This window comes from Ptychodera flava, chromosome 10, assembly GCF_041260155.1.
Source record: "Ptychodera flava strain L36383 chromosome 10, AS_Pfla_20210202, whole genome shotgun sequence".
Classification (NCBI taxonomy): Eukaryota; Metazoa; Hemichordata; class Enteropneusta; family Ptychoderidae; genus Ptychodera; species Ptychodera flava.
In genome coordinates, this window is record NC_091937.1 from 25,173,752 (window position 1) to 25,187,080 (window position 13,329).

Here is a 13,329-nt window from a genome sequence, read left to right on the forward strand (position 1 = left end):
CGTATCTTGACGTGAACAGGAAGCCGCTGAAGCCGAAATAGCCCGGGCAGAAACCCAATTAGCGACATTTGAAAGACGAAAGCCAAGGCCGCAAACTAAAGTTGAAGCAAGTGAGGGCTGTAATTAGGAAAACCGATGTGGCCAAAACTCAGGCCTCTCAGGAGGGTACAACTTGTGAACACCGATTCCTCATCTAACATTAAGGCAAAACAAACGATTAATGAATCCATTCTTAGCAATGGCCCTGAAATTATTGAAATCGAAAAGATATGATTTCCTGCGATAAGGGTCTTTCTTGTGATAGTTTTTAATTATTTCTGCTGTGGATTTTATTTACACTGTTCGTCACGTAATAATGTTACCAAAATACAAAATAAAAGAATGTTAATTTAAACGTTACTTCATAAGGTACTCACTTTATTTTATCATAAAGGTATTTGTACTTGTAAGATGCAGCCGAAGTTGTTTGTTTTTACGCAAGAATTATTTTATATTGTCATGAATATAAAAGTCAATATTACAATCTAATTCCATAACGATTTATTGCAAACATTTTCTTTTCGTGCCTAGATATTTGTGGGTATTTTTCAACTAATGCGTAAAAATAACAAATTTTCGAATAAGCAATAAATAATGGAGACGCAATTTTATGTATAATTGTGTCGAATATTTATATTGTAATATTGACTTTTTAAATTCATGACACGATGAAAATAATTCTTGCAAGATAATAAACACCTGCTGCATCTTGCATGTACAAATTGATATCTCCTTCAAATTTACCTTAAGAAAGAATAGCTAATATCTTTCTTCTAGTCTTAGAGGAAAGGGGAAGCTGGATTTGGTTGATTAGCTTTACTTTCGCACTTTAATTGGTAGCTCTGATGCTAGAACAGAAAAGCTACTAATGACCAGAGCTAGTTTTATGATGCAAATGAATAAATTTGTGTCAGTTATCAGCATATTTCTTGTTTAATTTCATGACAAATTCCTATTGTCCTTGCGCCGTCTTGTTGTCATCCCTAACCATTTCAGCACATTCACACCACCTTGAGAAGAAACGCGCAGACCACCCGGGCACGCGGCGTGGATTCATTATTTTATACCAAAATGTCATGACTGTCTGAGAGATAAAACGTAAGAAAAAGGCACATAATGATATACTTGTGGTCGGAAACGACGAATTAGGCAAACCACAACAAACCATGAATTTAATTACAAAGTTATAAATGACGTATTTCTGTTTACCGCCCAAGCAAAATGTGAGTAGTGTAGTCGCAAATGAAAAGAGTAAAACTATTCTACACAAAGCAAAAGGGTATGTAAATACAATATGTAGCACTTTGTCAATTTTGTACAGTACATGTATATAATTCGCTTAAGGTAGAATGCGTCTCAGGGATAGATAAATTTGGACGATAAATGTACCCCTTCTACTTTGCTGTTATAAGCCGAGAAGAGACATGCAATATATATGGCACCGAGTTTTTTTTAAGTTTAAGGGAACACTTTATATGTAGTCTGTGCTTTTGAGTTTATACTTTGAAGAATACTGATTACATTATGGCTTCCGTTTATTTTCAAAAGATGAAAAAAGTAGACTTAGTTATATTTAGATGACGAACTGAATTGTCACTCTAAGAAGTTTGCTAACTGGTTATAGTCCGTTATATGTGGGAACTGTCGGCAACTTAAGGTCAGAGCTGCTTTTGGCCTGGAGCCAGTTGTTCATTGAAATTCACTGCTCGTTCTTTTTGAATGCCGCTTGGATGTAGACATCGCCTCCATATTGCTGTGATGTGTCCAAGATACTGTGGAATCTGAAAAAAGTGACGAAACTCGATATGATATCATCAGAGGGACATTATCTATAACTCTTGATGATTTTTCCAGTATTTTTGTTTCTTATGTCAACTGCAATTTGTAAGCCCTCAAACATTGTGAAACACCCACTATTCAGCTTGTTAACGTAGCTTGACGTATACATATAAAGTGCACGTTCATGTGCGCTGTATTTCAGATCGGAATCTTAAAACATCCACTCGTGAACAATAACAATATTGTCGATGGATGAACAAACTGGCTTGAAACTTGAATACGGCATACTTAAATATGTTCTGAGAAGTAAAACAAGAAAATGTAGTTGAAACTAAAAACAAAAGATGTTTTTTAAAAATCACCAAAAGTTACTGCTATTGCCCATTGATCCATTTATCTTACAGAATTTAAAGCTGTACAATCCGTGTCCGAGTGCAATTATTTTGGAGAGCTATTGAGGGGAAACAGCTCCACGATTACGCTGCGAGGCTACCACACTGCACGAACGTTTAAGAAAGAAAGTGGGGAGATGACTGAAACATGAAACTTATATTTAATAATTTACTCACCAACGTTTTCGTCACTGTCAGCAGTTTCACTAAGGTTGTGATTAGGGGCGCTCAACAGATTCGTAGATGAAGTAAAGTCATCTAGAAACGAAAAAGATATTTTAGTTAAAAGAAATTATACAACTAATGTTACATGTTTACCTGCTTTTGTTTAAAATTAATGTACTATATGTATTTATTATATACAAATCAGTCCCATTATTAAATATTTGGAGTGACGAATCTTAACACTAAGAAATACAATGGTTAGCGTCGCTAAAGGAAACTGGTTGATACAAACACATACGCTCTTTGCCGTGTTTGCAACGATTACACCGACAGAAAGTCTTCTTCCAGCCAGCGCGGATTTCCTTCTTCATCGCACAATGGAACACAAAGATGAACAGTCCCTGCAGACTGTTGAATATGGCGAATAGGTAATTGAATAGAAGACTGGCTTGACCAATGGCAAAAAAGGCAAAGATCCACGTGAGCCCTAGCAGTACCACCAACGCAATGGCCGCCCTCAGCCTTGAAATATAACTATACTTCTCGTTTGGTGTCGTTATTCTTGAGTTAAGTCGACATATTTGGTAAATAATCAGACAGAAGATGATGATGTTGAAGAGGAGAACCAGACAAATTGGAGCTAGGAAGGTTATGTAGAACGCCATGTCTGACAACCAACAGCTGAAGAGTAAGAAAATCAGAGTATATTACATCAACATCATACCAGGAGAAGCATCATTCGGACAAGTGCATTTTCGCGCAAAGAGGCAAATCACATTCAATTTGTTTCATCAGACCACAACTTTATCAATGCAAGGGTTACGTAAAATTCTGCTCACTGCTAGTAGAAGTCATACACATGAAAATTGAGAGTTGATTTTTTTTGTATAGCGAAATTCGAAGGGATAAAATCAAATCATCTCCAGTTTCCAAATGTGTGAGCCAGGGATGCATTGAGGTCAACGTCAAGCGAGGGCATTGTTAGACATTTGTACCGTAATTCTCTAAGTTATATTTCTGTTATATCACGTTGGAAACTTACATGGTGTTGTGGTAGCCATAGTTGTCAAGGTCGACAGCCAATGTTATAACAACAAGAATTACCGGGACACCTGTCGTTTACAAAATACAAACAAAAAGCGAACAAACTTATGGCAAACTTTTGAAATATATGAATTGAGATTTAAAATAGCCAGAAAGCTCTGTGTCTCATAGATTTTCTTCGGATTTTCTAAAAATATCAGAAATCATTTGTGAATTATACGATATATTTTAACCTGTCTGACATTTAGCTACTTTTCAATACTTGATTAGTATTGTCTACTTACCCCAGCCAATAAGGCAAAACTTGACCATAAAATGATGTATATATTGTTCAAACACTTTGACCAACATTAGGTACAGGTGAAAAGCTTCCAGGGCCATCCACATCATGGTAGCCAATAGAAAATAGTGTAACAGAACAGCGATGGACGTACAAAGCTCCGGTATGGTTTGCGCGAAGTCGACGGCGAATGAACCAATGAGGAAGAACAGTAATGCCAAGAATAGTGCAAAGCATAAATTTATTAGGATTTTGGTGGCCTTATCGTGTTTTTTCCTGCAAAATAAAATCAAGTACATGAAAATGAGCTTGTTGAACGTAAGGATTAATTTTCAAGGTATATCATAACTCAAACTTCTTCAAGGACAAAATAATAATATGTTTCTTCCGTTTCATGCATCATACAATCCTCAATCAGAATATATATATATATATATATATATATATATATATATATATATATATATATATATATATATATATCGAGTAACACATTTTTAATATGATATTTATACAGTTACCTATAGCTAATCAAACTAACAAGCGTCACTGCCAATGCCAACAGAGATATTCCGCATCCGACGTATGAAATTATTGATAGCGCCCTTTGATGGGCGGGATCGTCAGGGGGACCAGTTCTGTAAACGTCCTGAACACAAAGAATAACTATTAGAGAGTTGTGACCAAAATTAGAAATAGTTCAACCCGGTAAACCGACTATTCAGTAGAGGCTGTTATCTTTCATCGGAAAAAGTTCTAACAAAAACGGCATTGTTTTTAAATTACAATAATACCAGAGATACTCACGAATAGAAGTGCAAAGTTGGTCAGATGATCACATTCACATACAGCCATGAGTTCACCATGATCTACCTCGGTCGAAAGAGTACAACCCTCGTCAGACCAAGCACCATTCCCATCTCATATTTTTAAGTCGCATTACAACAATCCATTGAGGAAGAGCCAGAGAAGTGAGAAAAATGAGGATGCATGAGATCATATATATTTGTGTTAGACGCATGCGCAAAAGTCGTGGAACAAAAGACTAAGGGAAACCAAGAGACGGAATCAATGCAATACCCATGTTTTAAAAGAAGCATGATACCGGCCGAATCCCTAACTGAATATTGTCAATGAAAAGGTTAGCTGGTAAAAAACCCAGACATGTTTTAACCAAAAAGTAAAGCAAATGTTGCTGAGTTATCATTATTGTGTCATTACAATACATATAAAAGCCTTAAACAATTTGTAATCCTACTTTACTCACCATTACGATTGACGTCCCAAAACACACAGCTTATATTGCCAGGGTCGGACTGTAAAAAGGTAATTTTAAATGACAATTATTGAAAAACATTTCTAAGAAAAATGTGGCAGAAGGTTCCCCTGGAAAATATCATTTTTGCCATCTTTTATCAAATAAAATATTTATTATAATGAGCGAGATGGTTACCGTTGGAAAACATTACTCTCTTCCAGAAACAAAGCCGCAGTATGTTGACTTTGTTTACATGGCTTTTTCAACTATTGTATTGACAATGTAAGTTTTAGTATCTCGAAACACAACGATAAATTCATCGATCAAAACAGCCTCAGTTTCGCTCTACAGCAAAACCTTATTTTTTACCAGACCAGCGAAGCTGAAAACCTTCTCGAACAGTGTATTAGAGTTGGACAGTTTTCATACCATACCATGCATGGCGCATTGGTGTATGTTATGGCTGCATTTAAGGTAGAATGTGCCTCTGGGACAGATATTCAGACTTTCAAACTTTCACATATTTTTCCTAATCTGCAACTTGTGGGGGCTCTTTTTAAAGCTCTTAGTGAAAGAAAAATGTTACCGGCTTAGCATGTTGGCAATCGAAAACTTTCCTTTTTTTCCATTGAGTTAATACTGGGATGACAGCCACTTTGAATTTCCAATATCGGTACATGTCGGATATCTTATCTTTTACATTCGAAATTAAGCCCTGAAGTATAGGAAACGATGGCCTATGTATTACAACATTTATGACATAGTAGTTTCATGTAATATGGGCTGATATTTTCAAAATATCACTAACGTGGAAGTAATAGTGTCACATACCTGATTTTGATAGGCGATAAACAATATAACTGGGTCACTTAGATTTTTTAGTTTCATTTCTCCAATGCTCGAAGCCAACACAGGACTGAAGCCGGACAGTGTAGAGTTGTCGACAGTCTGTAGCATTTGACAAAGTAAATTGTAATCGTTGACATAAAATCATTGCCAGCCCTTGTGCTCACTGTGAGTTTAATCAGTACGTAAAATAAGATGTGGGATAACTCTGGTACACACAGATAATCTATATAGTAGTATAACTGGTGAATCAGCAACTTCAGCAATTTCGTCCCATTTATCGCGTATCATATGCTCAGTAAGTATGGTACCGTATTGTTATCAATGTATACATATCGTTCTTTGCCCACATAAAATGATAAGGTTGCTATCGACAGTACTTAAACGGCGTCACTTTTCAGGGTGATCTCTCCTTCAAAATGTATTTTTCATTGGTAATTCAAAGCTTTATACACACTCTTCAATTCTTTGATATGTATCTATTCATAAAACGCATGGTCAAGCGCCGGTGACAGAGGTATGTGAACGAGATAACGAACCTCAAACAAAATGTTCAACCTATGACCTGCAAATTGCACCCTCTCGACCTGAAGTTGTTCTTTTTGATCCAACTGATCAAATAGAGATGACGGCAATTTGATAAATGATGGCATAGCTCCATGTGACCAGCCAGTCTCTTCTGTAGAGGTTAGTTGCTGAACGGGACAAAAAATAAGTGCAATGTAGTTATCGGTGTCTCTTCTTTCTATCTCTGTATCTCGACCGATCTATATATGACTGTCAGCCTTAATTAGCCCCATCAACTACCCTCCCTCCTCTCTCCCTCTCCCCCCCCCTCTCTCTCTTCTCTCTCTCTCTCTCTCTCTCTCTCTCTCTCTCTCTCTCTCTCTCTCTCGCCCCCTTGGAGGCAATAACACGTTATAGTCATAATTGTACATGTGTAAAACAATCATGTCAGAGATAAGATACCGTACGGTTTCACATCCTGTTTATGTAGTTTCAAACTTAAACTTTATGTAAATATATCTATTTCACAGCAGAGTTCAAACGTTGACAAAATAGCATAATGCAATTGCAGTCGAATTCTGTTGTTCCGAAAGGATAAATACGAAAGTTTAAAAAAGTGTAAGTTAAGGTACGAGGAATTTCAAAACTTTGGCGGAAGAATAAACTACCTTACGATGGTTGCATAAATGTAGCTTTATAAAGTGTAGTAGGGAAGCTAGAAAGATATCTGCCTGTAATGACGTTTCTTATTGAACTTACGGTTTGGCTTGGCAGAACAAACGTCAAACCTCCGAACGTTGTTGCATTTATTGCCATAGCGGTGATTGACATGTTTGCTGTTTCTATGGTTACAGATGATGAACTGTTTGTGTCGTCAGAGAAGTTGCCATATTCTACTTTTAAAACAAGCGTATCGACTGCGCGAATGAGCCTTACGGGTAGGAACAGAAAGAAGAATTAAATTGTTGTAATTGTAATCACGAAAAGACCTCGATTAGATTTCACAGTTTTAATTGTAGTCATGTAAATGCACATCACATGTTATTCGGACGATTAAAATACTCCTAAGATTAAAATTTATTGTACATAGCCAATAGAATGCAATGAATCAAATGCTGTATATGGTATGTATAATGAACAGTACTTAGGAGTATCTTGAACTTACGAATGTTAATGTTAACATATGCTATTTAAGCTGTATATGGTATATATAATGAACAGTACTTAGGAGTATCATGAACTTACAAATGTTAATTTTAATATATGCTATATTAAAGATCTGCGCGCAGAAACACCGTGGTGATAAACTAGTAACTGTATTTTACTGCTTTGTACAAGCAGTCAAAATACATTTATATAAAAACTAGTACTGGTTTATCAAAAATGACAGTATATATTTAGCGGAACATTGGGCATTCTTACACACGATTTACATTGTATAGTCGAGATGATATCCAAAGAACAAGACCTTATCAAAATAAAAAAATAGCTATATCGTTTTCAAAGAGTCAAGAAAGCAGCAGAAAGTTGACTTTATTATTTTATGTCATAGTCTACCTTGAAGAGGTATTTTCATTCTGTTGGCTTTCCATCAACACTTCGAAGTCGACGCTGAGTAAATTATCCACACTGAGCAGCGAGTCTTCGGCCACTCTGATCTCTGTGGTATTGTCACTTTCCAAGATATTGTCGATGACGTCAACCGATAGTGCTAGTTCAACCTCGTGGAAAGTGTCAGCATCCATTGTGAGGTCGACGAGTTCCCTGGAAACCATCCAAGCTTGTCCTACAAGAATAGATAAGTAACGATAACAGTACTATTGGTATCAGGGGAGGCAGAGTCTTGAAATCAACTATTTTAGTGTAAGGATTAAATAAAAAAAAATGAGGGAAAAGTAAAAGCTGTTCATATTTCCAGCTTCCGCTAGAAATTGAAAATTCACCTCCGCCAATACATTCGCCACGGTACAATGGAAAACACTTCTCGTAATGACATTTTCTCGTTCTACAACTGTGGATAGCATTGTCGATAAAAAAGTGTCGGCCCAACAGTAAAGCGTGTCCACGCTTTCACCGACCGTTGATACCGATAATTTGCCAGATTGCGTGTCTCGTAAGCAAACTCTTACCAGCAAATAACAGGAAAACATTTGAACCCCCACCTCCCCCGGAATTTACTATTGTCAATTGCAAAGACGGTAATAGTGAAGTGATTGTGTATGATCGATAATTTGTCCGGCTAACTTTCAAATTAGGAACGCCAAATGAATGCCAATACACAACGCACGTTCTCGTGTGCAGTCAGTCAATGTAGTTGAGACTTGGTACACATACTGTCAATGAACTACACATTTTGACACCACAATGAAGTGACTTAAAGGATTGAACAGAATGAACTCGGGTGATTGGGTGTACGACAAATACAGACCTTTCCTTCAGTACATGCTGTGATCAAAAAGACAACGGGAATGAGCCTACATAAAACGCTATTGCACGGAGAGTACTGTTGCTCTCTCGTTTAACAGCGGTCATACTCGTTTATTCTGCCATGGTACTTACCTGGGGGTATGGTTAGATCTGCTAAGTGGCGGAGGCGGTCTTCCCGACTGGCATAGCTTTTGGACAAGCAATCTGAACTGTCGGTTGTTTCCCATGATGCTTGCAGCTCCGCCGCTACCGAGCAGCTGAGTAAACTGTACACGCCAAAGCGAGAATTACGATTTGTGTAATAATAATAATAAAATAATAAAATATTCACGACTTTTTCGCTAAACGAAAAATCGATCAACAGCTTAACAAGGCTGCCCAAAACATATTGATTGTCCACCCAGACTTGCACTTATATAAATAAACTTGCGCTTGAATAAGACCTCAAGGTAGCGACATACCCTATTGACACTTTCAGATTTTTATTTTTCTCAGTTATAGAAGTCCCAAACCCAAGTAAAGGATACATTGATAGCACTGATATCAGGAAATCCGAGCGTGCATAGTACATAGTCATTACTTGCATTGTCACGTGACAAGCGTTTTGTTGAACCTTCCAAAAATCGGTTTTTCCTCCGTATAGCGAACACACTTAGATTTTCTGTTGACATTTATGCATTGACAAGCCCTCAGCAATACCCTTCAATCTGTGTAAAATTAGGAGATCATCGAAGCATCTTATTGGAATTCTGTAACGGAACAGACGTTGTACGAAAAAGACTAAGTTTCGAAATAATGAAGAGTTCATACCAGTGCCTCTGTGCTTTCTTGTCGTTGTACGGGCATTCCGCCTGATGCGTTGTGTTGGCAAGGGTCAAAGGCCAGAATATAATACCCTTATCGTCCTCAGTCAGTTCCGGTTTGCAATGCTCCTGATTTGATGGCAGTTGATCCTTACAGGAACAAGAACGAAGGCTTATATCTAGTGACTGACATTCCTTTGTCTTTTTGGCACAATCTAAAGAAAGGGAGGTGTGTTCGATAATTTAGTGATAGATATTCCTTTGCAATATTAAAGAGCAAAATGTCACTAATTTCGTATGACGACTGGAATATCATTTTTCTGGGCCATTCTGACGTATGAACGTGAAAGGCTATAATGTTATTGAAATCTTGATCTAATGAACATTAAATGAACCATGTCGTTAGTAGATCGCCTACATTGGACGCCCTTGCTAAAAAAAGTTATATATGTAGAATCGTCAATAGAGCTGCAAAGAGTGACAAAGCTACCATAATTATATTCTTTAAGGGTACTTTCAGACAACGCGATTTTTCCCCCAGCTGCTCCTAAATAAAAACATGGAAGGTAGTGTTGCCGTAAGTTTCCATGCACAATACCCAGCTTCCCGTTTGACCTTAGTTTCGTTGGAAGGTGAAGGGCACACTAGTATCCAGTAGAGAATAGCTATGGTGCCGTTATGCGAATGGGCTATAAACAAATGCCAGAACTCTCACTCTGCTAGCATGAAATTCAAACTTGTACGTTTAGCCTGTTTGCGACCATAGACTAAAAAAACCTTTGTTCTCTATTCTATTATTCGTACAACAACCAGAACATAAATCCCATCTAAATAGTATTTTGCCTGGAGAGCACAGATTTAGCTTTTGCATGTGATTAAATAGTTTAATCACGATCATGTATATAAATTCGCCAAAGATATGTCTTACGCTTCTCTGGCATGTGCTGTTAGCGCGGTTTCTCGCCATGTATCTCAAAATGATTGACAATAGTTCAGAAACACGAAATCATGTCAGTAAACCCCATTCATCTTGCAAACCTGACGATTGCAAACTTAACTGTAACTTAGCCCATGAAATTGTTGTGTGCTAATAGTTTTCTTCGTTCAACGAAGGAAATACTTGTGATACAATGACCATATGACGTCACCATTAGTCAAACGCAAGTCAAGGTCATTATATCACGAGTATTTTCCTGTAACTAACGCAGAAAATGCCGGGAATGGAATTTTTTTGTAATGTTTGAAAGTTAAGGATTTATCATTGTTGAACACTCACCTATTTGACAGATAAATGGCTTCTTGATGTCGCAGCAAGTATCATCTAGTTTATAGTCTTGCTCTTTCCTGAAAAGCAACGTCACGGTCAACATGAACATAAATTTGTACTTCGGTATTAATGTACACAGCATGTGTCTGCATATTTTAGAACATCGAACTATTATCGATACAGTAAATTTATTGCGGAAATTACATTTCTTTGATTTTCGGGCAAGTTGAGTTTGATGTCCTGGCACGTTGAAAATGTTCTAATGTAATACTCTGATTTGTAAGAACGGGTGCAGTAGGAGCATGTTTGGAAGGTGGATTGTGCATTCCATAGAATACTGATCCGACCATATTGACGCAAGTAGCAGTTGTTAAATCCTGAAATGTGTCGCAAAAAGCCCCGATGCAAATGACATCTCGTTTGAAAACCGCACTGAGTATGAGGAATGAGCTACTGACCACATCTGGCAGCGTAACTTGTTACATTTTGTACATCCGATGCCCCTCCCGTCTGGCTGCTTATAAGCCCAAAGTTCACTGTCAGTGCGAATCTTTGACCCGTTCACCCAAACATAGTGGTTTCTTTGCGAACAGGCAAAGCTATAATTGCAATGACAGCCAATCCAGTAGCCGGTCTCTGTTGCGTAGTCGAGCGCAGGAACCTCAGACAATCGGTCACTGATAAGCTTGCGGATGGAATTTGATTCTAAAGTTGCAAGTTGCGTTTTTGTTCCAGGACCAGTGGGGAGATTTCTGCAGTAATCATATGCTTCCTTCCATGCCACCGATTTCGTTATCGCAATAAACGCTGTCGTCTGATTCACTTGAATGCGTTCTGTATGACAATACAAACTAAAATGTCATATTAACACTGAGGTTTGGACCCCGTCTTTCAGATATGCACGGTGTAAACCTACAATGAAACACTCTGGCACAACCCTGCCTCTTACTCTGGCCTATGTTTAAGACATAGACTTTTTACTATATTTTATGGTGACTTAAACTTTCTAATAAACTACTTTGAAGCTGAACCGAATGAGCAAAACAAATATGCACGTTGAACATAGATATCGACATCGTTATTAAAATGATTTATAATATTTCTACCAATTCTTATTGACTTTTGCCAGGATTTGGAGTGTAATAACTCCAATTTGTCACACAGTGGTAAAGAACGTCAGAGAAGTAAGCTCTTCTTGTTATGCTGGTTAGGAATGTAAGGACTATATTTCATTATTATTATTGTACTTGGGCCTCAGCCCAAGTACATTTGTTTTCATTCCGTGGGAAAAAACTGTAAGGTATAACCATTTCTGGCTGAGACCAGGGAGGGCAAAATGTATTGGCTTCATCTTTCTTGGCATAATAAATGGCGTAATGATGTTAACTGAATGGAAGTGCTGCTCTCAGCCAGTCTTGAATAAGTGAGATGTGAATATAAATGCTTCTCTATCTGAGTTTTGCCACAAAATCTTCTGAATATAATCAAAATGTGCATCGAAATGCAACAATTAATGCACCCTCCGTTTCCTAGGCGATGGCACGACCCTTGCTACACCCACTGGACGAGCCAAAGTGGGAGGGGTAATTTCGGTTTGGTCGAACAGGAGGGCTCGAGACCAGAATTTAACATTTAAACTTGAAACATGTTTAATCACTGACAAGATGTGGATTAGTGTTAATCAAAGAGAAAGTTTGAAAAGGAAAGGTTTTATATCCCGGACACAATGAAAACATTACGACTGGAAACTGTACCCCCGGTTGAGAATAGTAATGCCCACAGCGATGGAGAACACTTATCCTTGAGCTGAGAAAACCAGACCATCATTTCGAAATAGAGCTGCAGATTCGAGAAGCTCGTTAAAAATAGCTAGGTACACCCCAAGGGGTGTTTTCGAGTCTTGAGGGCAAATTTCGCCTCCTTCATTTAGAAATCGTACGTTTGTTTTTTCCAGGGGAACACATCATTTGACACAAAATTTGCATGAAAAGGGGTCGCCAGTAAGCACGTGGTCAAATCTGGCATAAGAAACAATATGAAATGTTGGGTAAAGCCAGTCAAAATAAACTGATTTGAACTTTTGTGTTTTGTAATTTATACCACTGCAGTAACATGACCTTTTTTTGACAACATCACACAATGTAATACGTTTTGAAACTGAATACTCCGACGTATTCTGTGTCCCCTTTGCTAAAAAATACGGTATGCCGATTACCATGTAAGGAGATGAGATGACGTCAAGACAGATTTGTAGTGCGTTTGGTCTTGGATGGTGCACGAAGTTTTGTCGAGGTAGCTTGTGTATTTATTTCCTAAATGGGAGATATTAGGGTCGATCTAAAAGAAGGCCGAAAAATGTTATGATACTCTAAGCGAGCTGAACTCCAATGCGAATGGTTGGATAATTTGGAGGATGTCTAGACTGATCTCGTCTCATTAAGATTATTTGGCGGTCAGTATTGAATTTCAACTGCGTCACAAGTTTGCGTCGAACGGTCAACGAACGATATTTTAGAAATCTG

At 37.7% G+C, this 13,329-nt stretch overlaps 1 protein-coding gene across 1 annotated transcript; it reads right to left on the bottom strand.

Moving 5' to 3' along the window:
* Positions 1 to 1,597: 1,597 nt before the first annotated feature.
* Positions 1,598 to 11,637, bottom strand: LOC139142324 (adhesion G-protein coupled receptor G6-like). The gene is made up of 16 exons (XM_070712230.1): positions 11,266 to 11,637; positions 10,817 to 10,884; positions 9,548 to 9,755; positions 8,870 to 9,003; positions 7,868 to 8,096; positions 7,070 to 7,241; positions 6,343 to 6,498; positions 5,789 to 5,905; positions 4,967 to 5,015; positions 4,507 to 4,619; positions 4,221 to 4,348; positions 3,704 to 3,975; positions 3,418 to 3,487; positions 2,674 to 3,056; positions 2,388 to 2,468; positions 1,598 to 1,820 (listed from the first exon to the last, which is right to left on the bottom strand). Exons 1-16 carry the CDS (start codon positions 11,268 to 11,270, stop codon positions 1,729 to 1,731), a joined length of 2,277 nt encoding a protein of 758 aa, XP_070568331.1. The 5' UTR covers positions 11,271 to 11,637; the 3' UTR covers positions 1,598 to 1,728.
* Positions 11,638 to 13,329: the final 1,692 nt, after the last annotated feature.